The sequence below is a fragment of the Dunckerocampus dactyliophorus genome, chromosome 16, assembly GCF_027744805.1.
Source record: "Dunckerocampus dactyliophorus isolate RoL2022-P2 chromosome 16, RoL_Ddac_1.1, whole genome shotgun sequence".
NCBI classification, from domain to species: Eukaryota; Metazoa; Chordata; class Actinopteri; order Syngnathiformes; family Syngnathidae; genus Dunckerocampus; species Dunckerocampus dactyliophorus.
This window is the reverse complement of record NC_072834.1, coordinates 24,392,524-24,419,229: the sequence shown is the minus strand read 5'-3', so window position 1 is coordinate 24,419,229 and position 26,706 is coordinate 24,392,524. Positions and strand designations below refer to the sequence as shown.

General features: G+C 43.6%; 1 protein-coding gene across 17 annotated transcripts in view; it reads left to right on the top strand.

The window, feature by feature from the left end:
* LOC129169030 (unconventional myosin-XVIIIa-like) overlaps nucleotides 1-26,706 on the top strand; it is a 120,380-nt gene that overhangs the window by 85,177 nt on the left and 8,497 nt on the right. For 14 of the 17 annotated variants that reach the window (XM_054754965.1, XM_054754972.1, XM_054754968.1 and 11 more), the window contains 13 exons: nucleotides 1,321-1,444; nucleotides 3,806-4,006; nucleotides 4,090-4,200; nucleotides 6,199-6,303; nucleotides 6,488-6,634; nucleotides 6,743-6,856; nucleotides 8,243-8,359; nucleotides 9,866-9,949; nucleotides 13,099-13,236; nucleotides 15,400-15,585; nucleotides 18,038-18,177; nucleotides 18,553-18,597; nucleotides 26,299-26,421. In XM_054754965.1, the coding sequence (XP_054610940.1) occupies nucleotides 1,321-1,444; nucleotides 3,806-4,006; nucleotides 4,090-4,200; nucleotides 6,199-6,303; nucleotides 6,488-6,634; nucleotides 6,743-6,856; nucleotides 8,243-8,359; nucleotides 9,866-9,949; nucleotides 13,099-13,236; nucleotides 15,400-15,585; nucleotides 18,038-18,177; nucleotides 18,553-18,597; nucleotides 26,299-26,421 (1,635 nt within the window). The remainder of the gene's footprint in view (nucleotides 1-1,320; nucleotides 1,445-3,805; nucleotides 4,007-4,089; nucleotides 4,201-6,198; nucleotides 6,304-6,487; nucleotides 6,635-6,742; nucleotides 6,857-8,242; nucleotides 8,360-9,865; nucleotides 9,950-13,098; nucleotides 13,237-15,399; nucleotides 15,586-18,037; nucleotides 18,178-18,552; nucleotides 18,598-26,298; nucleotides 26,422-26,706) is intronic. The other 3 variants (XM_054754981.1, XM_054754980.1, XM_054754967.1) reach the window with 1 other exon arrangement.

Below are 26,706 nucleotides of genomic sequence, written 5' to 3'. Positions count from 1 at the left end.
GGGAACCAGCTACGAGATGGTTCCATTAGATGGAGGGCAGCAGGGCTCAGGTGGTAGCGTAATTGCCCAACTTGAAAGTTGTGGGTTTGATCCTCCATCCTCCAGTGATTGTGTCGAAGTGTCCTTGGGCAAGACACTCAATCCCCAGTTGCTCCTTATGCTGCGTTATCAGTAGGTAAATGTGCTAACAGTGCCAAAGGTCATCCATAGGTAAATGTGCTAACAGTGCCAAAGGTCATCAGTAGGTAAATGTGCTAACAGTGCCAAAGGTCATCAGTAGGTAAATGTGCTAACAGTGCCAAAGGTCATCAGTAGGTAAATGTGCTAACAGTGTCAAAGGTCATCAGTAGGTAAATGTGCTAACAGTGCCAAGGGTCATCAGTAGGTAAATGTGCTAACAGTGTCAAAGGTCATCCATAGGTAAATGTGCTAACAGTGCCAAAGGTCATCAGTATTTAAATGTGCTAACAGTGCCAAAGGTCATCAGTAGGTAAATGTGCTAACAGTGCCAAAGGTCATCAGTAGGTAAATGTGCTAACAGTGTCAATGGTCATCAGTTGGTAAATGTGCTAACAGTGCCAAAGCGCTTGGAGTGCCTTGGAGGTGGCAAAGTGCTATACGAGTGAAAGACCATTTACCATTGGTCATACGGAGGTCGTACAAACTATTTGCACATCAGGACCAATGCGGTACTCCACCAGAGTTTTCTCTGGTTACGCCCTGCCCAGATCCTATCGCACGCGCTCAGGCTCCACCTCCCTGACACTGCAGGCGGAGACGGGCCGGTGGTGCGTCCGTGTCCCAGAAAAGACGGGATCCCAGTGAGGGCCGGCGTGCGCTGGCCCTCACTTTCATTGTGCCTGGGGGTTTTGCTCAGACCCTCCGATTCACACGGGCATTAGACTCCTTAGTCTGTGTTTCAAGATGGGTCGGGCCCCGGCCCCAGGCCCTCATCGAGGGTGGGAGGCGGGAGGCGGCACCGTGGGCACTGTGGGATCAATGTATGGCGGAGGTGCTCTGGCTACTCCGGGTCAGAGCGTCCCGACAGGTGTCGTGCCTTTCAGAACCCACCTGTGAGTTAACCCGCTGTTTGGCGGGGGGTCACAGGTACTCAACTCACCTCCCTCGCCTGTCTGGCAGTCATACTTGCAAATGGAATTGTTTGTACAGTGTATGAAATCGTTATTGTTAAAATAGGTGTTTTTTGCGTCATATTGTAACAAGTGTGCAATCGTGTCCCACAAAGAGCTTTCCATCCCTCGTTGATATACTATGTTGTCCTTGCATAATGTGGTATGTTTACTGGTCGTTTTTCTGTAGATTTGACACTGAGCAGAACCAGGCCCAGTCTGACGTCCAAAGAGAAAAGAGTCTGCGGGAGAAGCTGTCTCGAGAGAAAGACGCAATGACAACGGAGATGTTTAACCTCCACCAGCAGCTTCAGGTACAGTGGCGTGAAAAAGTGTTTGCCCCCTTCCTGATTTTTTTTTTTTTTTTGCATGTTTGTCACACTTAAATGTTTCAGATCATCAAACAAATCACAACTAGTATTTAAAACATAACTGAGATGACTTGAGATCTATCATGTGTGTTCTTCGTAGGACTCTAGTTTTATAAATGTCTTGCAGTGAGGGGAGGGCTGCCCCAACAATGTTCTGTGAGGTCTTGATCACCCGCTGGAGTGCCTTCCTATCACGTGTTGTACAGTTACCGTACCAAACAGTGATGGAGGCGGTAAGGACACTTTCCATAGAGCATCTGTAGAAGCAACTCAGGATTGTGGTGGGCATGCCAAATTTCCTCAGTCTTCTCAGGAAGTACAGTCTCCTTTGGGACTTCTTCACAATTTGTTGGGTGTTGTGAGACCAGGTGAGGTCCTCGCTGATGTGTGTGCCAAGGAACTTGAAGGTTTTCACGCTCTCCACCTCAGTCTCATCAATAAACAGGGGTCTATGCGGCTCCTTTTCCCTTGTTCTTGGGTCGATGATCATCTCTTTAGTCTTATCTGTATTGAGAAGGAGATTGTTATCACGACACCAAGCTATGAGGTCCGCCACCTCTCTTCTGTATGATGTTTCAACACCACCAGTGATCAGTCCGATGACTGTAGTGTCATCCGCAAGTTTAATGATGCTGGTGTTGTTCTGGGAGTCCACGCAATCGTAGGTGAAGAGCGTGTAGAGGAGCGGACTCAGCACACACCCCTGTGGGGTCCCAGTGCTCACAATTCTTGAGCTGGATGTGCGATTGTGGACTCTGACTGACTGGGGTCTGCCTGTTAGAAAGTTAAACACCCAGTTACAGAGGGAGGGTGACAGGCCAAGTGTGAGGAGCTTATTTGTGAGTTTGTGGGGGCTGACTGTGTTAAAAGCAGAGCTATAGTCTATAAATAGCATTCTGACATATGTGTCCTGGCCCTGCAGGTGAGAAAGGGCTGTGTGGATGGCAGTGTTGACTGCATCATCCGTGGACCGGTTCTGGCGATATACAAACTGTAGAGGGTCCACAGTTGCTGGGATGCTCTTTTTGATGTGGGTCATGACTATTTTTTCAAAGCACTTCATAACAGTAGGAGTGAGTGCTATAGGGCGATAGTCATTCAAGCAGGTCACGTTGCTCTTCTTGGGTACGGGCACTATGGTGGTGGACTTAAAGCAGGTCGGTACAGATGCTTGTGCAAGCGACAGGTTAAATATGTCAGCAAGCACATCAGCTAGCTCTGATGAGCAAACCCGAAGTGCACGTCCTGAGATGTTGTCTGGCCCTGCTGCTTTTCGTGGGTTTGTTTTGTTTAGAACCCTGCGCACATCAGCTGATGTCACCATGAGAGGTGAGTCCTGTGTGCTCCCCAGGTTCAGCCACCCTCTCTGCTCATCAGGAGTTTGGGTGTCAAAGCGGGCATAGAACTCGTTCAGCTCATCAGGAAGTGTGGTTTGGCTGGACGTGGCTACGCTACTCTGCTGTCGATAGTCTGTGATGTGCTGGAGCCCCGCCCACATGCGGGGTCTGAGGTGGAATAGTAGCCCTCCAGCTTCTGTCTGTACTGTCTTTTGGCCTCTCGTATGGACCTCCTCAGGTCATATCTGGCCTTTTTGTAGTCCTCAGCGGTGCCCATGACAAATGCAGTCGAACGAGCACGTAGCTTAGCCCTTACATCACAGTTCATCCACTGTTTTTGGTTAGGGTATTTTCTGTAATACTTGGTGGTGGTAACAGTCTCTATGTATGTGCTAATGTAGCCAGTAACAGCAGAAGCATATTCATCCAAATCAACAGTACAATCTTCCCTCCCCGCTGCAGTTTTAAACACATCCCAGTTTGTGCAGCCAAAGCAGTCCTGAAGTACTTGATCAGTTTCTTCATTCCACACTTTAACTGCTGTACTTACAGGGGGAGCTTGTTTGAGAAGTTGTCTGTATGTTGGATAAAGGAATATAGAGATGTGGTCAGCCTTTCCAAAGTGGGGTCTTGGAACAGCCTTCAAAGCACCTTTCATGTTGCTGTAGACTTGGTCCAGGATGTTATTTTCCCTTGTGGGAAAGCTCACATGCTGGTAATATTTGGGGAGGACAGTCCTGAGGTTACAGTGGTTGAAATCGCCAAATATAATAAGTAGTTGTTGAGTTGTGTTGTCATTGACTAATATTTACATAAGTTTGATGATCTGGAACATTGAAGTGGGCCAAACATGCAAAAAAATAAGAAATCAGGAAGGGGGCAAACACTTTTTCACACCACTGTATATAGAACATGCTCCTCAAGCCCCCCAGGTATGGCCTTCATTGCTCCCCTCTTTGAACCACAGGAAAAGGACTCGGACTTGTCTGCTGCCAACGTGAAGGTGCAGCAGCTGGAAGCCGAACTGCAGGATCTGTCTTCACAGGAGTCCAAGGATGAAGCCTCACTCGCCAAGGTCAAGAAGCAGCTTCGTGACCTTGAGGCCAAGGTGAAAGACCAAGAGGAGGAGCTGGATGAACAGGCTGGAAGTATCCAGATGCTGGAGCAGGTATGGACACATGGCAGCCTGCTTTGCATTTGAATTTCTCTTTGGTTTTCATCCATGGACTTGTCTTGTCTTTGGGGACGCAGGCTAAGCTGCGTCTTGAGATGGAGATGGAAAGGCAGCGCCAGAGCCACTCCAAAGAGATCGAGAGCAAGGATGAAGAGGTGGACGAGATCAGGCGGTCCTGCAGTAAGAAGGTAACTCCCTCTCACTGTCACGGTGATGTACGTACGCTTCACAGACACTTTATCACACCCGGCCGCAGCAGCAGCCTTTAAAATTCTTTATTTCACTCCAGTTGTTAACAAAACCAACATCTGCATCACTTTAATCTCTCCTTTGTGGCACTTAGTTGGTTCCTGACCAGACGGTGATAAGTCATTTTTTGGAAAGTAGGATTTCTTATTTATAAATGGAATATTTTTTATTTACAGCATAGTAAAGCTGTTTAACACCTTCTAAATATACTTTATTATTATTAGCCTCCATCACTGTTTGGTACGGTAACTGTACAACACGTGATAGGAAGGCACTCCAGCGGGTGATCAAGACCTCACAGAACATTGTTGGGGCAGCCCTCCCCTCACTGCAAGACATTTATAAATCTAGAGTCCTTCGCAGAACACACAACCTCATCAAGGACAGCACACATCCACAACACTCATTATTCACACTCCTACCGTCAGGCAGACGCTACAGGAGTTTGAAGTCCAGGACCACAAGGCTGGCAAACAGCTTTTACCCACAGGCCATCAGGCTCCTCAACGAAGCACTCGCACACACCGCACGCAACACACGCACACACTCAAAGCACTTTATTTATTTATTTGTATTATTTGCTTGTATTAATGTCTCTTCTGTTGTTGTTGCTTAATTTATTGGTATATATGTTTATGTGTTTATGTTTCTTATGTTCCTCTTCTTTCATTTGTTTTCTTTCTTTTCTTGGGAGAATGAACAGAATAAGATTTTCATTGCATAGTAGAAACTGCTGTTTTACCATGCACATGACAATAAAACTCTCTTGAATCTTGAATTAGAGCCCTCTGACATGAAATAACACCCCTACAGTCACTATTGCCCAGTACAGTAGACATAATAAGACATAATATAGACTCGCAAACACACAAGCGTGTTCATTTTAGACACTTTTATGCTTAATGCAAAATGTGAGTAAATATTCATATTTTTGATTATAATAATAGGCCCCCAGTCAACCTCCAAAGCGCTGGAAACTGTGATTTTTTTAATGAATGCACTTGGAATATGTGTGAAATAGTGAAGCCACAAAGCATGAATTTGTACAATATAAATACCCACAAAATAACAATGCTGTCAATCAGTGAATAAATAATAATAGTCATAGAAATAAGAGTTTATAGTAATAACTATAGTTGTAATATAATTGCAATGAAGCTGAATATATTTATATTTTTCATTTATCCTGCCTCCCACCCGAAGTCAGCTGGGTTAGGCTTCAGCTTCCCCCCACGTTCCGAGTGAGTATAGAAAATGGGTGGATGGATGATGAATTTTATTCCGATTTTTTTTCACCCCCTGGGGGCCACAGGGCCCTTAGCGGCATTGCCTAATGTGCCAGCCGACTCGGGTGACTCACTAGTATCCCAACACAGTGATGACAGTGTATGGATCCACAGCAAAATACATCATGATACTACTGCAATATCAATATTTAGCTTAGCTTCAACGTGTTCCACGTTTCTCTTCCATCAGGCTGCTTTGTTTACTGTCTCACTGCAATATTACTGTACACGCCTTTTGCTCATTCTGCTGATAAACTGGCTATCATTTGCTTCGTTGTTGTTCTATTCTATGACAGAGACTAAATATTAAAATGATGGTCAAGATTGGTTCTATACTGTGGAAAAAGGATAAACAATAATAAACAATGCTTCGTAAATGACAGTCACAAGCTTTGAGTGTTTTTGTACATTTGTATTTGTAAATTATCATATTATTTTGAATTATTATTATTTGTACATGGATATTTTTTAGCACCTTGTTGATGCTGAAAGCTTTCTTTTCTGATGCATGTTTATCTTTATTTTTATCATGATTACTATTAGACATGAATCGGTTGGACGTGAGCTGAGAACAGCAAGCAGGATGGTGGAACGTGTCTGCATGTGTGACTTTGCGTGTGTATTGTGAGCATGTGTCCGTGTGTCTCGCAGCTGAAACAGATGGAGGTGCAGCTGGAGGAAGAGTACGACGATAAGCAAAAAGTGTTGCGCGAGAGACGTGAGCTGGAGTCCAAACTGCTGAGCGCACAGGACCAGGTAGTCCCATCCGTCTCATCTTCATCCTCTGTCAGCCCAGCGTGTGTGCGTGTGTGTGTGTGTGCGTACGTGCACGTGTGTGTGTGTTTTAATTTGCTGCTGAGCCTGGTGAGACGCTGAGGGTTGTGATAAAAGGAGAACATGTTTATCCACACTGGCTAGACAGGAAGGATTTGTCATTCAGGTGAGCCAGCGGGACGTGGAGACGGAGAAGAGGCTGAGGAAGGACTTGAAGAGAACTAAAGTCCTGCTGGCAGATGCTCAGATTATGTTGGACCACCTGAAGAGTAACGCCCCGAGCAAGAGGGAGATTTCCCAGTTCAAGAATCAAGTACGCCACTCTTCACTTTGATATGATACACCCTCATTCCTCTGCCAAGCGCAAGTACATCCTCGACCTTCTCATGTTTGTCCCTCACCTTCTCGCTGCTTCTCACAGCTGGAGGAGTCCGAGTTCACGTGTGCGGCGGCAGTGAAGGCTCGAAAGGGCATGGAGTTGGAAATAGAGGACTTGCATATACAAATGGAAGACGTGGCCAAAGCCAAAGCGGCGGTGAGTTTATGCCATGGAATGATGTCCAATACAACACTGCGAATTGTCTTCTTTCCCTGAAAGCTGAGTTGACTGCTCATCACTACGGATGCAAATCTCTTTGTGATGCACCATACCAGTTAACTCGTAATTAATCACAATTAATGGCAGATAGAAATAAGATTTCATCAATAAGTAGGGATGGAAATCTTTTTGTGATAGAGCATTCCAGTTAACTCATAATGAATCACAATTAATGGCAGATAGAAGTATGCTTTCATCAATAAGTAGGGATGGGAATCTCTGGTAGACCATACCAGTTAACTCAAAATTAATCACAATGAATCACAGCTAAAAATAGGTTTTTATCAATAAGTGGGGATGGAAATCTCTTTGTTTTTCCACACTTACTTGTTGTTGCTCTTATTTAATGATGAATAGGAAAAATCTTATTTCTTAAGTTGCCTTGACTTGGGCTGTATTGTCATTTCAATTATGGTTTTCATTTGTTTTATCATTGGACTGTAATCCCCCTCCACTTGCCACTTTCAATTCCACGGCGTCACTCTAGGACAGTTTTTCAAAAATATATTCATGCATAAATCATGCTGTTTTGTGGTTGAACACAACTATTATTCGTCAAATAAGCATATTTAAGCTGTTTTCTTGTGCCTAAACCAGGAGTGTCTGAACTTCATCCAACGAGGGCCACATAGGATGCAGATATTTTGTAAAGCAACACGTGTAGATATGCTAGCAACTTCTATGTATTTCATCTCTGCCTTCTAGGTGATATATATGTGAAAAAGCATATTATTAATATGACTCTCATCTCCTTAAAGCCCTTCGGGGGCTCTCTGACACTAAATATTGAATTGAAGTGAACTGTGAGTTGCACAATAGTAAGGTTGGTTTATTGCTTCCCTGACGGTCATATATTCTTATGTAAGAACTTGACCTCTCCATCAGGCCCAAACATTATGATGCCAGCATCATCACTTCCTTGTGGGATATCGGAATAATAAATGCCCTTTGGCATATGTCTGATTTCTGCAATTTGCACAAATGTTGTTTTTCTGAGCATCTGCTCATTAAAAGCTGTCACACGAGGGCACTAGCTGCATTTCTAACTTGTTGACCCAGGATGTTTGTGTCTCCGGGGATGTTTGTTAATTGTTATATGTGGCAAGGGAACGTCCTGGAAATGTCTCACATGAAAGGACCCCGGCATTTGGAAGAATCAGCTCTTGGACATCACGAGCAAGTTGCTCATTTTCCTGCCTAAATGAGCCTGTTGATTATCTACGATGCCTCTCATCGTCCTGCCAGTCGCTCCTCCACGTTTGACTAATGAGCGTTTATTATATCTCATGAATACTCATGTCGCTGTCGCTGGTGCTGGATCAGCTGGAGGAGCAGGTGAGCCGCCTTCAGCGAGAGAAGAACGACGTGCAGTCTCGCATGGAGGAGGACCAGGAGGACATGAATGAGCTGATGAAGAAACACAAGGCCGCCGTCTCCCAGGTAACCACCTCTCAAAATGTTTCATTATCTACAAAATCCATTTGTGACACCTCACTTGGCATGTAGCAAAGGGAAAACATGATATCTTCAGTGTTTTCACTCTGTTTTCCATATACAGAAATATATACGCACTCCTGATCCACTTGTTAAGAACCGTTGACAAAAAAATGTGAAGAATGTACATTTTTCCCTGTTGGATCTTAAGGAGGTTCTCAGTGGAGCTTCACAATGCAACAAGAAGAAATGGGAGAGGAACAAGAATTGATTGATTGAAGAGTTTTATTGTCATATGCACAGTAGAACAGGTAGTTCTGCTATGCAATGAAATTCTTGTTCTGTTCATTCTCCCAGCAGAAAGAAAGAAAGAAAAACACAAGAAAGCCAATTATTGCAAGGAAGTGAAATAGGCTGTTCATCAGCTGATCAAACGTTTAAGTCCACAGCTACAAAACAAAACATCTTCCCCTAAAATAGAAATCAAATGTCTAAAAAGGAGTGAGTAATGAGTTGCTGTGCCAGTCTTGTTCATGAGGTGAAACATGGCTTTGGGCATGCTTGATGCCAGTGTTTCCAGGAGGCTGCTGGGAATGTTGCTCCACTGTATGGAACTCATGTCCATTTTTGTAAATCCATCCCCAAATGTTCCACATTGGGTTTAGATGAGGGGAACACGCAGGATGCTCCAAAAGAGTGAGCTTATTCCTCTTAGTGAAGTGTAGCGTTGTCCTGTTGAAGAAGCCAGTCATCACCACACAAACCAGGACCTTCAGTCATGAGGGATGCCCCCTGCGACATCTCCACATATCCGGCTGCCGTTTGACGCCCCTGCGCTACCTGAAGCTCCATTGTTCCACTGAAGGACCATGATGGTGGAAAACATCTCCGGTGGGATCTCCTTGTCATGCCAGCAACGTTGGAAGCCATCAGGACAGTCATGGGAGACAAGGGAGACCTTCATTTGGGCCGAGGATGGTCCCGTGTCTCGACGGACAGCCAATGAGAGCCTCTGGCTCATTTTTTTTGGGTCTACCACTTGACTTTTTTTTTCAATGAGCCTCAGGATGTCTGAAGAAGCGTCCAACCTCAGCAGCAACGGCGCACTGCAGGATGCCCAGCTTATGCAGCTCAACAATCCCACCGCCTTCAAAGAGACAAAGCTTTTTTGTCTTTGCCATCAAGACATCATGACAGTCACGAAATCACATTCAATCCACGTTTTTACCAACATTTTCCTCAACGTTTGATGAACAGCCTATTTCACTTTCATGCTTCTTTGCAATAAATGGCTTTTTTGTCTCACCCCCATGACTTCTTTTTGCATGTTGAAGCTCTACTTAGAACCTCCTTAAGATCCACCAATGCAAAATGTACATTCCTGACATTTTTCAACTGCTGTTAACATTTTGATCAAGTGTGTGTGTGTGTGTGTGTGTGTGTATGTGTTTGTGTGTGTGTACAGTATATATTATCCTTCTCATTAACTATGATGCAATATTTGTTGATTAGTCTGCCAGAGACTTGGGCCAAATCAGTGACCTGCAGGCGCAGCTGGAGGAGTCCACCAAGGAGAAGCAGGAGATGCAAGAGAAGGTACATGTGATTGATTACCTTCCTGCTATGTCAATTCAAGCGAAGAGCTTCAACATTTAAACACATTTCCATGGTGGATTCACAAAGATAAAACAAAGTAGTTTTGTCAGAGAGCACAGCTGTTTAGTCCCAAGAGTTTTAACACAGCACACTCCCAATTCTGTTAAACTTCACACTCTGGAGTGGCCTTTTATTGTGGCCAGCCCAAGGCACGCCTATGTGGTTTGTGATCAAATTTCACAGTTGGATTTATGTAGTGAATGAACTCATTCAATACCACAGACATATTTATACCTTTTTATAAACTTATAAAGCGTACGATCACAAAGACGGTTTTATACGTTTTCTATGTTTCTTTGCACGAGAGGCAAAAAGAGGTGATGACGCAAATGTGCACTAATATATGTCACTTTTAGAGCAGTTTGAAGCCCTAAAAACGGCCACGAGGTGGCGTAAGTGTAGCTCGGCACGGATTTTTTGCATGTACTTACACACTCGACAGCAAGGAGGATGTGGAAGAGCGTGGAGGACTGTAGCATGCAGTAGGCTACGCACTGTAGGGAATTTTTTACGCATGCACACGTACACACGCGTGCATGTGCGTGCGTGTGCCCACACAGTTTGGTTCCAATAGTTGATGGTGTTATATTTGCAAATAAATTGTTTATGTTGGTATAGTTGTTTAGATATTTGAGCTGTCACCAAAGCAAAAAATGTTTGTGTCAAAGTGAAAGTATCTTGAAATGCATCTTTTCTCCTGCTGCTTTTTTTTGAAACGTACCTATGTTCTACTGCTGATTACTAAAGGAAAAAGGTACTTTTTTCCTGATGAAAGACAGGAGTCTAGTCTTTCTTTTGGTATGGTCCATGTTTATATAACCATTGAACACAACATTCTGTGTGCCCTGAAAGATCAGTCAAAATAGTCTAAAAGGGCCGCTGCTGAAGTGGTTGAATTTTGAATGAGTTAATAAGATGACAAGACACGTGTGGTATTTTATGCTAACCAGAGAATGTATGCAAACACAGGAAAATGTTGGTGTACATTTTCTACAGTAACCAAGAATCATGCTAACACTCTTGTAATAGTAGTAGTAGTAATAATAATAATAATAATAATAATAATAATAATAATAATAGATTTAATTTGTAAGGGCCTTTCTAAAAACCCATGGACATTGCACATGACACAAATAAAACAACAAAGGATACAAAGAACATAAAGTATGCAATTTTGAACAGAAGAGTTTTGAGTCTTGGCATGAAGATGGGGAATAGGCGATTATCTCTGTTATGTCTTCATGATATCCATGGTCTTATCTTCATCCTCTGCAGCGTTGTGAGAATGCTTGTGTTTGGTGGTACACGTGAAGCTCCTCATCCTCTCCAGCGTCGGCCTTTTCATTCTGGGCTGACTGATTCAATTATTGTGGAGTCTGTCATGAAAGTGTTGAAGCTCAGCATTTATATGCTAAACAGGTTAATGCACTCATTTAACGCAAGCACAGTAATTGTGCTTTGTGGTGTTTTTCTGCTGGAGTGTAATTTGCAAGCATAAGCCCGTGTACCGCACCTATTATATGTTATATATTCATGTACGCTTATCCTTTTGCTTTTTGATGATGAATGCAGCTCAGACAAGGTACATAAAGGTATATTATTAAGCCTTTTAAGTGTCTGGTGACAACGCAGAAGTGAAGAGAATTTGTGAGTTGATTCCACTGCCGCCCAGCAGCTCCACTTCCACTTAGCTGGAGACAAAGCTTTCTTCCACGTGCGTCTCCACAAGGCCCACCCATGAGTATGCTTCCGCCCGAGGAGTCGTTAAGACCGGGCCACGGGATAGCCATCTTAAGCATTTGACCTTGAAATGATTGTCTCCTCCCGAGTAGGAGGACAATCGAGCTTAAGTAAAATCAAGGAAGTTAAGAAATCCTCTTCACTTCACATGCTAAGTCACTCATTTAGGATGATGGCTGTGGCTCTCCTACATTTACATGATAAAAAAAGACCTTTGGAAGGATTCTTAACCCTAAATGACAACATTAGGACACATTAACGATTACTTTCATCCCTCACCACTTCACACTTTCAATTTCACAGCTTCACTCGATATCACCATTTTTCAAAATGTATTAATGAATAAATCATGGTTCAATATGGCCTATTATTATTCCAAATTATGCATATTTAAGCACATTTTACATATTTTTTGCCTGAATGAAGCATTTTCAAACATAAAAAAATGGCTAAATGAAGTACAATCCAAATAAACGGCATTCAAAGACATTGTGATATGTAGTATTGTACACTGGTCAATAGGTGTCACTAATGTTACTGTAATGTTGGCTGAGACACACAAGCACCAGAACAACAGGCTTTTATTGCAGCTTTGAGTGATCTCACAGCAGACACAATAATCCCTAACACGACTACTGCTGCTGCTGTAACCCACGTCAAGCTAAAAGCCAAGTCTGAACCCCCGACGTCACTTCCTGTCCTTGTTACAGTGGTACAAATATTGGCCATTAGTTCTTAAAACTTTGACATTTAATAATGCTCTGGAGTGCATGAGAAAGTGGAAACGTCGCTCTCTCTGACCACGTGTCACAACTGCCAATCCTGGCAGGGAAGAAACCGCTCAGTCAGCATGAATGGCGGTGATGGGTTGGTTATAAAGAGCAGCACAGCATGACTTACACACGAAGCACCATTTTAAAGCGTATGTAGAGATAAAATTAAGCTGACCACTCGTGACTGATTCAAATACACCTACAGCAGCACCACTTTGTGGAGTGGTGTTGGAAAAACGAAATGAGGAGGTTGCTTACAGCCACAGAGCTGTTAAAACTAATGTTATTTGACTTGAGACTGTGGTTACTTGAGCTGGTGCATATTTGACATTTTGATGTTGGAATAACGTTAGAGGGAAGGCCTGACTCATAAATCCAAAACACCTCGTGCACATTTGTAGTAGATTGGGAGCTTATCTCCAAGTCATTACTCACTCTGGACATGTGGAATTTACTTAGCGGGTGAAAAGTCAACATGAATTCAATTTCCATACACAGAATGTTTGATTTTTCCTGGCCTGTATTTAACAGGACGTCTGTGTTTGCATTTCTGAACGTGTGTATTCCTCCCCACAGCTGCACTCGCTGCAAAGTCAGCTGGAGTTTCAGGAGCAGTCCATGGTGGACAAGTCTCTGGTGAGCCGTCAGGAGGCCAAGATCCGTGAGCTGGAGACCAAACTGGAGTACGAGAGGACGCAGATTAAACGTCTCGAGGTCAGACAGTGTCTTGTGCTTCATTCAGTTGAAAGGAGCATCCTTAGAAAGCACAAATTCAACTTGACAGGTGGTTCAGTACTTATCTTATGCACTGTCATCCAACACAAGACAAGAACCACACTTTGCAGAGTATAAATCACTCTTTTTTTTCATAGTGTGGCCAGTCCTGCTACTTCCTGTCAGGTGCCACTTATATATGAAAATATACAGTGATGTGAAAAGGTGTTGGCCCCTTCCTGATTTCTTATGTCTTTGCATGTTTGTCCCACTTCAATGTTCCAGATCATCAAACTAATGTAAATATTAGTCAATGACAACACAACTCAACACGTCATGCACTTTTTAAATGAAACTTTTTATTCTTAAGGGAGACAAAGCTACATGTCCCTGTGTGGGAAAAGTGATGGCCCCCTAAAGCTAATAAGTGGTTGGGCCCCCCTCAGCAGCAACAACTGCAATCAACTTGCAATGAGTCTCTTCCAGCGCTGGGGAGGAACTCATCTTTGCAGAATTGTTGTCATTCAGCCACATTGGAGGCTTTTCCTTTTGAAAGTCATGCCACGGCATCTCAATAGGATTCAGGTCAGGACTTGGACTAGACCACTCCAAAGTCTTCATCCATTCAGAGGTGGACTTGCTGGTGTGTTTTGGATCATTGTCCTGCTGCACAACCCAAGTTGCTTGAGGTCACCAACATTCTCCTTCAGCACAATTCATGCTTCCATTTAAGTCTTCCGGGTCCTGAAGCAGCAAAACAGCCCCAGACCGTCACACTACCACCACCATATTTTACTGTTGCTATGATGTTCTTTTTCTGAAATGCAGCAAGATGTAACTGGACACACACCTTGCAAAAACCTTTGTCTGGTCAGACCACAGAGTATTTTCCCAAAGGTCTTGGGGATCATCAAGATATTTTCTGGCAAAATTGAGATGAGCCTTAATGTTGTTTTTGTTCAGCAGTGGTTTTGGTCTTGGAACTCTGTCATGCAGGCCATTTCTGTCCAGTGTCTTTCTTATGGTGGAGTCATGAACACTGACCTTAACTGAGGCAAGTGAGGCCTGCACTTCTTTGGATGTTGTTGTGGGGTCTTTTGTGACCTCTCGGATGAGTCATCGCTGTGCTCTTGGGGTCATCTTGGTTGGCCGGCCACTCCTGGGAAGGTTCACCACTGTTCCATGTTTTGGCCATTTGTGGTTAGCTGGAGTCCCAAAGGGGGGGGGGGGTCACTTGTTTACACAGGGCCATGTTGGTTTGGATTTCGTTTCTCATTTTTCAGTTGTGTTGTCATTGACTAATATTTGATGATCTGAAACATTTAAGTGGGACAAACATGCAAAAAAAAAAAAAAAAATCAGGAAGAGGGCAGACACTTCTTCACACCCCTGAATTATGTTTTACATTGTTCCATGTTTGAAAGTGAATGGTAAATTCTCAAAAATGACATTTATAGTTTACTGTATGTCTCTAGCCTCTTTTTACCTGTTTTTATATCTTTAGAATGCCCAGAAAAGAGAAAGAAACGTGTGTTCATGTCTCACGTAAGGATTGTGGATGATGGCCAACATTCCAGTGCACTTTTTCTTTTAGTTAAAGTGGGGTGGTGGTTGATTTTTGGGCGATACCTAGTGGCCACAATCATTGAATGAGTTGAGCTTGTGATGCAGATAGGCACACAAATGGCATCGTACACGGCATACCAGATGCTTTCTGCTACACAATACAGCTTTCAGCCTTCTGCTTTGGAGACTGTAAGTAATGTGCAACTATAATGATATAATTGAGAAATGTACTATTTTAGACAGCATTTCATGAGGACACAAATGATGTCTAGTTTGGAGATTGTAGCTGCTGCGTCAGCCATGGACTAACTAAATACAGATGTGTGATTTTCACTTTCTGTTGTGAAGACAAGAATGAAGTTTTGATGTTAAAATAGAGGTGTTTGGGAAGTTTCTACACACCAGGATGCATCCAGGTGTCATGCTGTGTATTAAAAGTCTTGTTCCAGAACATTGCAACATTTATTAAACAGGCAAGTTATTAAAAAAGTACACAAATGATATGAAAAGTTGCCATTGTACTGTCCGACATCCAGAAATGATGCAAGCATGATGAGATATCATTTCTAAGGATGAACATGCACGTCCCCTCCCTAGAGTCTGGTTGGTCGTCTGAAGGAGAACCTTGAGAAGATGATGGAGGAGAAAAACCAACGTATTGCTTCAGAGAACAGGGAGAAGGAGCAGAATAAGCGCATGCAGAGACAAATACGAGACATCAAAGAAGAAATGGCTGAAGTATCTAAGAAGGAAACTGAGGCCAGCCGAAAGAAACACGAGCTGGTAGGTGTTGGGTGCTTGGAGATGACTATGTTTGGACCCAGAACTCATTATTGCACAAAGTTGGCTTTCTTGCCGATATCCGATATACTGATACTGTCCAGAACTTCATTACCGATACCCATTCATTATTTATAAGTGGTTTATTTTGGTACTTAGAGCATAGAAAATCTCTTTAACACCTTCTTAATATGCTTTTTTTAACATTATTAGAGCCCTCTACAAAGGAAATAACACCCCTATAGTCACCGTTACACTCCTATTACCCAATACATTAGACATCATAAGAGAAAATAAGACATAATATAGATTCACGTTAGAGTTTTTAACATTATAAGAATGCATTACATCCATTTTTTTCTGCTTATCCGGGTCCGGGTTGGTAGGGGTCCCCGGCATGCCCGGAACACCTCAGCAGGGAGGCGTCCGGGAGACATCCGGACTAGATGGCCGAGCCACCTCAACTGGCTCCTCTCCATGGGAAATACGGCATATAAGACATAAATAAAATATAATATAGACTCACACATGTTAGCAATGGGAGAGTTTTTTGCTCCTTTTTTACTTCCTGGTGTGTATAGTACTTCCTGTCGTGGCTGTTGTCTCATCGATGTAACGTTACTGACACCTAGTGACCAGTGTAGAATACTCCATCGGACGTCTTTGAATGTGTCTTTTTGTCTTTAGCCGTTTTTATGCTTGAGAATGTTTCATTTTAGCAAAAATAAAGAACATTTTCATAAACATGCATGTTTTTTGACAACCACAAAACAGCATGATTTATTCATTACTATTAGGGCTGTCAAAAATAGCGCATTAGCGGTGGTAACCAATTCATTTCATAAATTCTGTTTCCGTGTATTTTAGAGTAATGAACACGTACGCATCATGGCTAGCCACGCCTCTGTTATGGCGACGGACGGGGGCCCAGTGTAGCTCCCCACAGAGTCACACAGAGTCTGACGCACTTCATGGTTTAAATACCTGCAAGTCAGTGAGGAAACGGTCGCGCCTTCTTTGGCAGGAGTCAGTCAACCCAATGGATGGCCAGTATAAATACCCGATATAAGACCATCACAGTCTGACTGACGGTGCCATCTTTCATAGACGTTTTACTAACGGCACTAAATTCAGCACATAGCAACTTCATACTCTAAAAGTGTATATGCAAATATCGAAACATGTCCCGATATGATTTTAAAATAAAGAAAAAGCCAACATTTTAAATGTTTCCTATAATGCATTGCGTCTGAGCAACACATTCATTGGGCCGCTGCAATGACGTCACCTTCCCTCCGTCACATTTTCCCTGTCTTTTGGACCTCTGGCTCCCTCTGGTGGACAGAAGCAGCGGACAGCATGCGTCCTATGCTCTCCATCCATCCATCTATTTTCTATGCCGCTTATCCTCACCAGGTTCGCGGGGGTATGCTGGAGCCTATCCCAGCAATATGCCACTTTATGACATGTTCTGGGTAGTGGGTGGGTGGTCTGGCTTCTGGTGGCTGGTGGGGTCCGGTGGCTGGTCTGCTGCTGGTCTCGCCTTCTCGGCTCTGGTGCTCGGCCTCCCTGCGGCTTGAGGGTGCGGCACTCCCTGTGCGGGGATTTGCTGCCCTGTGGGTGTCGTCTGGCGCTGTGTGGTTGGTTGCCTTGCTGCTCGCCCATTTGCCCACCCGCTTGCTCATTTGCTTGCTTTCCTCCTTGCCTGCTCCTCTGTCTGCCTTGCTGGTAACGTCCTGCTGGATGGGGAGGGCCTGGGGTTTTCTTGCTCCCTAGTGGTCCTGCGTCAGGGGTCGGGCATGGGGTGGCCCGGGCTGCGTTCCCTGGGGGTGGGGGGTGGCGGGGGGTTCTGGCACTTCCTCCGTGGGTGGGCTCCTTTCAAGGTTGCGGGGGCGTCTGTGTCCCTTGGTGCCCGTCTGCCCGTGTGGGGTGTGATCTCTCGCCGGTCTCGGGGGCTGGCGGTCCTCCGGCCTGACGGTGCCCTGTTTCTGGTTGGGATTGCTTTGTGGGCTGGCTCTTGGGGGGCTGGCCTTTGTGCTGCCTGCCCCTGTGGGCCAGGTGGCTTTCTGGCGGTGGGGCCTCGGCCTGGCTGTGTGGGGCGGAGCTTGAGGGGTGGTGGGAGGCAGTCCCTCTCCTTTCATGCATTCTCAGTGACAATTACAGTACACAGTGACAGTTAATTTTTGAAAGACGGTGACAGAGTGAAGCCACGAAATTGGAAGCGCAAATGTCAAGGTCAGTCAAGGTCAAATGTTTTTATATAGCAACAGCCCACAGTGCTGTACAGCAGCCAATAAAACCCAAACGACACAAAACATACCCAAATAAAATAATACAGTAAAATAAAAACAATACAAAGAAACAACACCAAGCGGCGAGGGGAAGACTGCATCTCATTTTTTCTGCTGATATCGTCCGATAATGTTGATGTTTTTTTGCTGATTGTGTGAACCAGGAAATGGACATTGAGAGCTTAGAGGCAGCCAATCAGAGTTTACAAGTGGACCTTAAACTGGCCTTCAAGAGGATCGGTGACCTGCAGGCCGCCATCGAGGATGAAATGGAGAGCGATGACAATGACGACCTCATCAACAGGTAGAAAAAGTACATTTAATTGTTGGAACAATGAATGCTCTTAAAGTCGCGAGAAAGGATTCCTAACGAGTGCAGCCTGTCGATCATAACGTGTCTTACTCTTGAAAGCGCTTCCGTCATTGTGGGTCATGCCTCTCTGCTGCTGATCTTCTGTCTCCGTGTGAGCACTACTGACCTTTCACATGCGTCTCTTAATGTTTAGCATTTGAAAAGTTTGAAGCGTTTTGAAGACGTTTAAGAAAGAAGGCCAGCAGCAGAGTTGGAGTGGGTAATAATTCCAGTATGTGCCCTGATATTGTGCTGTGTTGTGCGTATCTCACCTGTTCTTTTCTTCTCTGTTTCTTCCTGTTTTGGCGTCGTCCACACTCCTGGCAGTTTGCAAGACATGGTGACAAAGTATCAGAAAAGAAAGAACAAAACGTGAGAGTGGAAAATGCATCCTTTGTGTCGCCTTCACACCTTTTCTAACCACATTAGAGAATAATGCAGTATTTCTTAGCCCTGGAGAAAGTCAGTACTGTGGAACTTAGGTTTGTGTACTGGTTTGTGTACGCCCCGATTTCACGTCTTTTTTGGTTAGTGACAAATTGACGCCAAAATGTTGCCAGTTAGTTAGCCATTTCCCAGTTAGTGTACGATATAGTGTTGTTGTGCTATTAACTCATTCAAACCCAGACATTTTTCGACAGACAACCCCCTCAGTAGCAGCCAAGTTAGACCATTTGGACTGATCTTTCAAGTCTCACACGATGTTGTGTTCTATGGTTATACAAACAAAAGAAACATTAGACTCTCGTCTTTCATCTGAAAAAAAAGTTTGTTTCTACCTTTTTCCCTTCTGTAGTAATCAGCAGTAGAACTTAGGTAAGTTTCAGGGAAATATCAGTTCCCAACTAAAAAAGGCAGAAAACCAGCTTTTTGTGAAAAGATACATTTATAGCATAACTTTCACTTTTGCTTTTGCTGAACAACTACAACTACAATTTATTTACAAATCTAACACCATCAACTATTTACAATTTTCACTTTTGGAACTAAACTGTGTGTGTGCACGCGCGTGTGCGTGTGCATGCGTTAAAATGTCCCTACAATACATAACCTTTTGCACGCGACACTCCTCCACGCTCTCTCACTTCCTCCTTGCTGTCGAGCGTGTTGAAACATGACAGAGATGCATGCCCAGCTCTTATCAAATGCACTCCTGCCACCTTTTACGGCTTCAGACGTCTTGAAAATGGACATCTTTTATTGTGCACTTGTGTCATCACCTCTTTTTGCCTTTTGCGCTAATAATGTAAAAGACATATGAATACGTTTTTGCTATTGAATGAGTTAATACACCCAACTTTCTTAACGTAAAACATACTTGTTAGCATACTTACCTTGCTAACAAAATGGCAACCAGAACCAGAAGTCAACCACGTCGTCAAAAATGTCCACACAAAACACATTTTTCATTTTACAATGAGAGTTTTATGAGCATAAAACGATACTCAAAGCATAAAAATGAGGAATGAAAGGGTGAAACGCTTACTTTGACCTTCCCTGACAGCATGAGTGTTCCCAAAGACACCACGCGGCAGCCAGATCAACACCTTCCTCTTCAACACCACCTTCCCGTTTTGAAAAAGCAGAGACTCCATGTGAGGAACTGGAATTCAAGAAGCAAAGCCCAATCCCGCTGCCACATGGTGTCTTTGTCAGCAACCACGTCATTCATGAAGAAGAACGTAGGCTTACATGTTCACGTGTCCCTATCATTGCAAAACTATTGAAACGTGTTTTGTGTTAACACTTTTGGCTTTCTGGAAGGGTTTCATTGGATTTACATGATTTTTTAATGGGGAAAATGCATTGGGTGAGAGCAGGTTCAGTTAGAGTCGGACCTTCTTGAAGGGATTCAGGACGCTGACCGAGGTTCCACTGTACGACTTGATGACTTTGATGAGTTTGCTCTCTGATTGAAAGAAAAGCATACATTTGAAGGACAACACAACAAATGCCTCAATACAGGGGTGTCCAAAGGGTTGGCCCCCAGCACAGTCTAAAAATAGAATGTTACACAAAAAAAACTCAAAAACAGCAGCAAAAACAGAAAAGTCAGCAGTAATTTTACAAGAATAAAGTCCAATATGACCAGAAAAAAGTTGTACTCGTACAAGAAAAAGTCATCATTTTACAGGAATAACGTCTGGTAATATCATGAGGAAAAACAACTTCATTTTAAGAGCAAACAGTTGAAATGTTCAAAAATAAAAAGATGTTACTGTGGAATATCCTGAGAAACAAACAAAACAACAAATAAAGTCCTCATTTTTGGAAAATGAGTTTAGTTTGTGAGAATAGAGTCCACATATGATGGGAATAAAGTCATCATATTATAGGATTAAAGTCATAATATTATAGGAATAAAGTCATAAAATTATGGGAATAAAGTCGTCATATTATAGGATTAAAGTAATAATATGGGAATAAAGTCATAATATGATGGGAATAAAGTCATAATATTATTGGAATAAAGTCATAATATGATGGGAATAAAGTCATAATATTATAGGAATAAAGTCATAATATGATGGGAATAAAGTCATAATATGATGGGAATAAAGTCATAATATTATAGGAATAAAGTCATAATATGATGGGAATAAAGTCATAATATGATGGGAATAAAGTCATAATATGATGGGAATAAAGTCATAATATGATGGGAATAAAGTCATAATATTATGGGAATAAAGTCATAATATTATAGGAATAAAGTCATAATATTATAGGAATAAAGTCATAATATGATGGGAATAAAGTCATAATATTATAGGAATAAAGTCATAATATGATGGGAATAAAGTCATAATATGATGGGAATAAAGTCATAATATGATGGGAATAAAGTCATAATATTATAGGAATAAAGTCATAATATGATGGGAATAAAGTCATAATATGATGGGAATAAAGTCATAATATGATGGGAATAAAGTCATAATATTATAGGAATAAAGTCATAATATAATGGGAATAAAGTCATAATATTATTGGAATAAAGTTATAATATGATGGGAATAAAGTCATAATATTATGGGAATAAAGTCATATTAAAGTCACCCACCAACACAAGCAAAGAGTGAAGTTGTCCCATCTAGGAATACTGCAGTATCATCTGCACGTGTTTACGTTTCATCTCCATCAAGCGCGTCGTAGTATTTGGTGAAGATGTGGTGTTTGTGGTGTACCGTGTGATATGATGTATGCTGTATGCTGTATGCTGTATGCTGTGTGCTGTGTGCTGTGTGCTGTATGCTGTATGCTGGTCAGCACATGCATGGGGAGTGATACCACCGGTGATGAGATGCTGTGTCTGAGTGTCCAAGCAGAACAAAAAAGTGTGCAAGCGTGTGGAGGGCGTGCTTGAAGTAATGGACTCATGAGTGTGCCGTGTGTGTATTCTTTAATGTGCTGGGGGGGGAGCACAATGAAAAAAGTGCCTATGTGTGAAGTAAATGTAGCATCTGCCGCTTGGCATCCGTTACCTGCAGAGTCGGCGAGGGGGCTGTGGACCACCCCCCTAATAAGCCAGCGTGCAACTCCTCACTAATCTGTTCTTCGTTTCTTTCATAGACGTGTGAAACCTGAACAGGATGTGTTGTCATTGTGCGCATAAGCCTGGCTTCCTGTCACATGTCCATCATGATGCAGTGGAACCTCGGCTAGCGTCCTTTTTGTTTAACATCGAAAATGTGGGCCGCAACTTTGCCTGGTTTGCATGCTTTCTTTGGCGCTTGTCTTCTTGTTACTTCCGCGAGCGCGAGCGCAGCGTGGAGGTGATGCTTTTGCATGCGCCCATCGTCTGTTTGTCTGTTTGTGTTCAAAATAACTTGAAAATTTCTGAATGGATTTGGATGACATTATCAGGATTTGTCGAAAATGGGATATTGAAGAACTGATTGCATTTTGGGGGTGATCAAAAATTTAAAAATGTCCCAAAATTCACACTTTTCCGTAAAACTGCTGTCACCCGCTACTACTTCCATATTCCTCAACCCATTCAGACCGTTCCAAGGTCAAAATTCTCAACTCATTTGGGAAATTGAGCCTTGCCGGTACATTGCACTATCATGATAGGTGTTGGCATGCTAATGTTACCATTGCTAGCATTTTAACATTAGCATTGTCACATTTTTAGCCATTTTCATAGACAGACACTTATATAAAGACTTACTGTAGCACTATCATGCTCGGTGTTAGAATGCTAACATTAGCGTGTTAGCATGCTATCATCAGCATAATAGAAAATTACACTTATATAAACTTATGTTACTTGTTTAGCATGCTAATGTTGGCATTTTAGCTTTGCTAGCATGCTAACTTTAGCATAGTAGCATTTTTAGCCATTTTCATAGCTAGATACGTATATAAACACTTACTGCTATTATACTAGGTGTTAGCATGTTAGCACTGCTAGCATGCTAACATTAGCAATCTACATATGTAGATAAAATAAATGTAGGACTAATATTTAGGCTGTAAATGACAATACGGGGGGAACTCTCCGAGTGCTTTTCGAGTGCTATTAATACACTGCAAGAGTCCCAACCGTGTTCATAATGTATTTTCTTTTTTATCACAGTTGTTAGCATCCTGTTAGCTAGCTAAACAAAATAGCAACCGGAAGTGGAAGTTACATCGTCAGAATGAAGCATTGTTCTGCTTTGAAGCTAAGTGAGCATTAGCAGGGCGGTGAAGGTGAAGAAACGGTAGGACGTGCACGACACTGCAGATATGACACCTGTCAATACGTCCAGCAATTCACTTGAAAAGCATGGCGCCAAGCCGTACGTGATTTAAGGCTGACTCTAAGTCTTTGTGACAAAGATTTACAACCAGCCAAGGCTGGATTGTCAGAAGCCGTTAACGTTCACTTTCAAAATTCTTGGGGCTTGTTTGTATCTGCAGGCCTCAGGAGCGCTTAGCAAAGAGCGGAGGACCAAGGACAAATTGCTTGTGACACCATTTGCACTGCACTCAATTGCAAGCCACCTTTTATTTCACATCGGCGCGTGTATCAGAGCGGCAAGGCAGGAGGGGGGAGTTGAGTTTTTGCTAGAAGAGAAGAGAAGTTGCAGTATCGAAGATGATTGCATGTGTAATCCTCTTGCAAGTATTATTCTAATCTTGTTGTGCGCTCGGCTTTCATTCCGCATTCCGTGGAGATGTACAACATGTAACAGATGAATTTGAAGTGGAGAAGGAGCTCGCCGTCACTCCTTCACCCGCCGCCGCCGTCGCTTGTCGTGCATTAGAAAAATGGCTTTTTGGGCACAGCCCCGCCCCCGGTAGCCCGAGAGATGGAACACTTTGTTCAGGGAGGGAAAAAGACTGACTGTGTGAATGTGCACGCCGTGATGGAGCGTTCCAGATGGATACGAGGACACATGACGGAGCTTCGCCGTGCGTCTATCGCCATCACCAAGAGTGTTTTCTCCTTGTAATCAGCAACTACGCCGAGATGGATCATCTTGTCACTTCTTTTATTAACGACAGGCTGGTGTCTGCCGACCAGATGAAATACAGAACAAGACACCTCCCACAGATGAAACATGACCTCCCGGAGCAAAGCGCAGTGAAAATGAAACTACTATTAATCACACACTTTCCCTTCCAAACACATTGTTTTATGCTCAGAACGTACCTTCCATGTCTCATCCCTCCTTGATGGCACTTCATTGCTTCCACCAGAAATTCATAGAAAGCCTGCTTACAATCTTCCAAATGCGTTGTTTACCAAGCCGAGAGCCCTCTAGACATGAAATAACACCCCTACAGTCACGTTACACTCCTCTTACCCAGTGTAGTAGACATTTTAAACATAAATCAGATAACAGGCTCACATGCCAGCAGTTCCTTGTTGGTTTTCTTGGGCAGCGTACTTCCCGTGGTGGCTGTTGTCTCATCCTTGTATTGTGATGGCAACTTGGAAAGGATGTACACTCCTATTAGCCAATATGGTAGACATTATAAGCGCACATGACCCAGTAAGGACCTAAATAAAACTCCTGCTCGTGTTCCCAGAGGGACCTCAGTGCCAAGCGGACAGGAAGTGATGTCGGAGGTCCCGAGTTGAGCTTTAGCTTGTGGGTTACGGACCCAAAGTCAAGATAATTGAACTGAACACGACTAAAAACAGCAGCGCTTCAACTCTTGCACCCTGTCTGTCCTTTAAGGACGGTCCAAACGACAGCAAAGCATGCTGGGAAATGTGTAACCTGCCCATTGCGGATTGTGATGTTTTTGTGATATCAAATACTGTAGCTGTTGCCCGGACATTGAGAGGATGATGAGGAGGTGGTCCATCAACAAGGAAGCAGGCCAAAGCAGCCACAGACTGGGGGAAAGTTTTAAAAAAGTGCACGTGCACATAAAACCTCATCCGCCAGCTGTCAGGCACACTTTGCCCCAACCTGAAAAGGCAACCGCAGGGGAGCCTGATATTGGATGTTCGATGCCGGCTCTGCACGCTTAAACTAGAGTATGTGTCAGTACTAATAAGACATTTTCTCCACGCTAGCTCAGGTTTCTCATACTTTCAATATGCAGAAATACTCAAGAGTTCCAATCTCAGCATAAGAATACTAAGAAAGATACAAAGTTGGGCGTGGGCTGGGGCGGGTCATTGAGATTTGGCACCACTGATGTAGAGGCTTCAGCTAGTTAGTTTCTCTACACACGTGTTGCTAGCAGATGACGTATTTAAAAATAACGTTATTGTGCCACCAAGAGAGAGTTTATCCACGGGGGCCGTGCATATGATGCCAGACAAAAGGATTATGCTGGCATTTCTCCAACCTTAGCCATTTGTGGGAGGGGGGTTGGGGGGGGGGGTGCGTAGTAGAAATCTTGTTTGCTGATATTTCGGCCCTGCAGATGGACAGATGACGTCGTATCAGCTCGCCCAGCACGAGACTGCCGACCGGATGCAGACGTATTCTGAAGCGACGTGTTGCCGTTGAACGCGATCCCTCATCGCTAATAATAAGATCAAGTGGTTTCATTTTATTCAACATGCATGCAACTTACAATGGAATGCATCAGTCCGCAATTCCTCGCGCCCAAAAAGGAGTAAGAAGTGCTACCCCCCCCTCCGCTTCATATGTTTGTTCACTAAACATGGACCCTTTACCAACCTGCTATCAAGGAGACCCGTGTTGGCCAAGCAGATGTTCAGTCATGTGTGCTGTCGTTGAGCTTGATTGAGCTCCTTTGCAGCTGTGGCTACGTGCGTAGCGTACATCCAGCATGCGCAGTGAAAGCAAGCCAAACTGCATGTGCATGATGCATACCAGTTGGGGTGGGCTGGGGGTGTCAGTATCATAAAGACTAAGTGCATATTTGCAATCAGCAAATTCTTTCTACTGTTCTTTTATTATTAACTGAAACGCTGAATGAAGCAGGCTTGCGGGCACCTCGTGTGGTCGTGGGGGGCTACCTGGTGCCCGCGGGCACCACGTTGGTGACCCCGATGTAACGATTCCAGGAAGTTTTCTTCAAATGTTTTTCCTGCTTGGATGTAGAATAGAAGTACAGTAGATCAATACGAAGCACGGTGAAGCGTCACCATTGTATTTAAGCCACAGAATGAGGCTTGAGTCGGTGCAGGTGGAATCTATGGTGTTTTTCCCCGATGGAGCCACAGGTCTCTGTATCGATTGTTATGTCAAGCGTGGGGGGCCTCGGGGTGCTCGTGGCTCCGCTCCATTACAAGCATCAGGAGCGGGTGACGTGCCACACAGATGCTAGCAGCCAACAGCCAAACAAGTTGATGATCCCTCCGAGGAGTCCATCTGCATGGGGCATGGATAATGCATGTGTTTTACAAGGACTGTGTTGAATGGGACATCATGTGATTGATGCTTCTTCTGTCTGCGCTGCACCGCATCAGTCTAAGCCTTCCATGGCAACGTCGCCATTCATGACACTGCATAAATATTCATCCAACTACTGTACGTATATGAGTGGAGCTGATCTAAGTCGCTCCCATTTGGACTAATATCGTACAAAGACTGTTGGAATGGAGGTTTGTGTTGTTCTGTCTCTCAAGAGCAAACCTTCGTGTGCTTGCAGCGGGGATGAGACAGACACAGACTCTGAGGTGGAGGACCGAGTGGATGGCGTTAAGTCCTGGCTCTCCAAGAACAAAGCCTCCTCTAAAGCCCAGTCAGACGAAGGAAGTCTGAAGAGCGCCAGGTTAGTGCTTCTCTCTCATCCTCTTGCCTCATCACTGATAACCATGAGGATCCCTGCGATCGCGCTGTGATAAAGACGATATTGCGCAGCCCTCCGTCGCTCTTTAGACGTGCTGCCGTGCCAAGACTTCTTATGTGAGCAATGATAACATGACCACATACGATTCTTGGAACTTTACAGACTCAAAAACAGCTTTTCCCACAAAATAACGAGGATACAATCTGAGGGATAGATTTGTTCTGTTTGCTAGTTGGCACACTAGAGTAGTCCCTCGTTTATCACCGT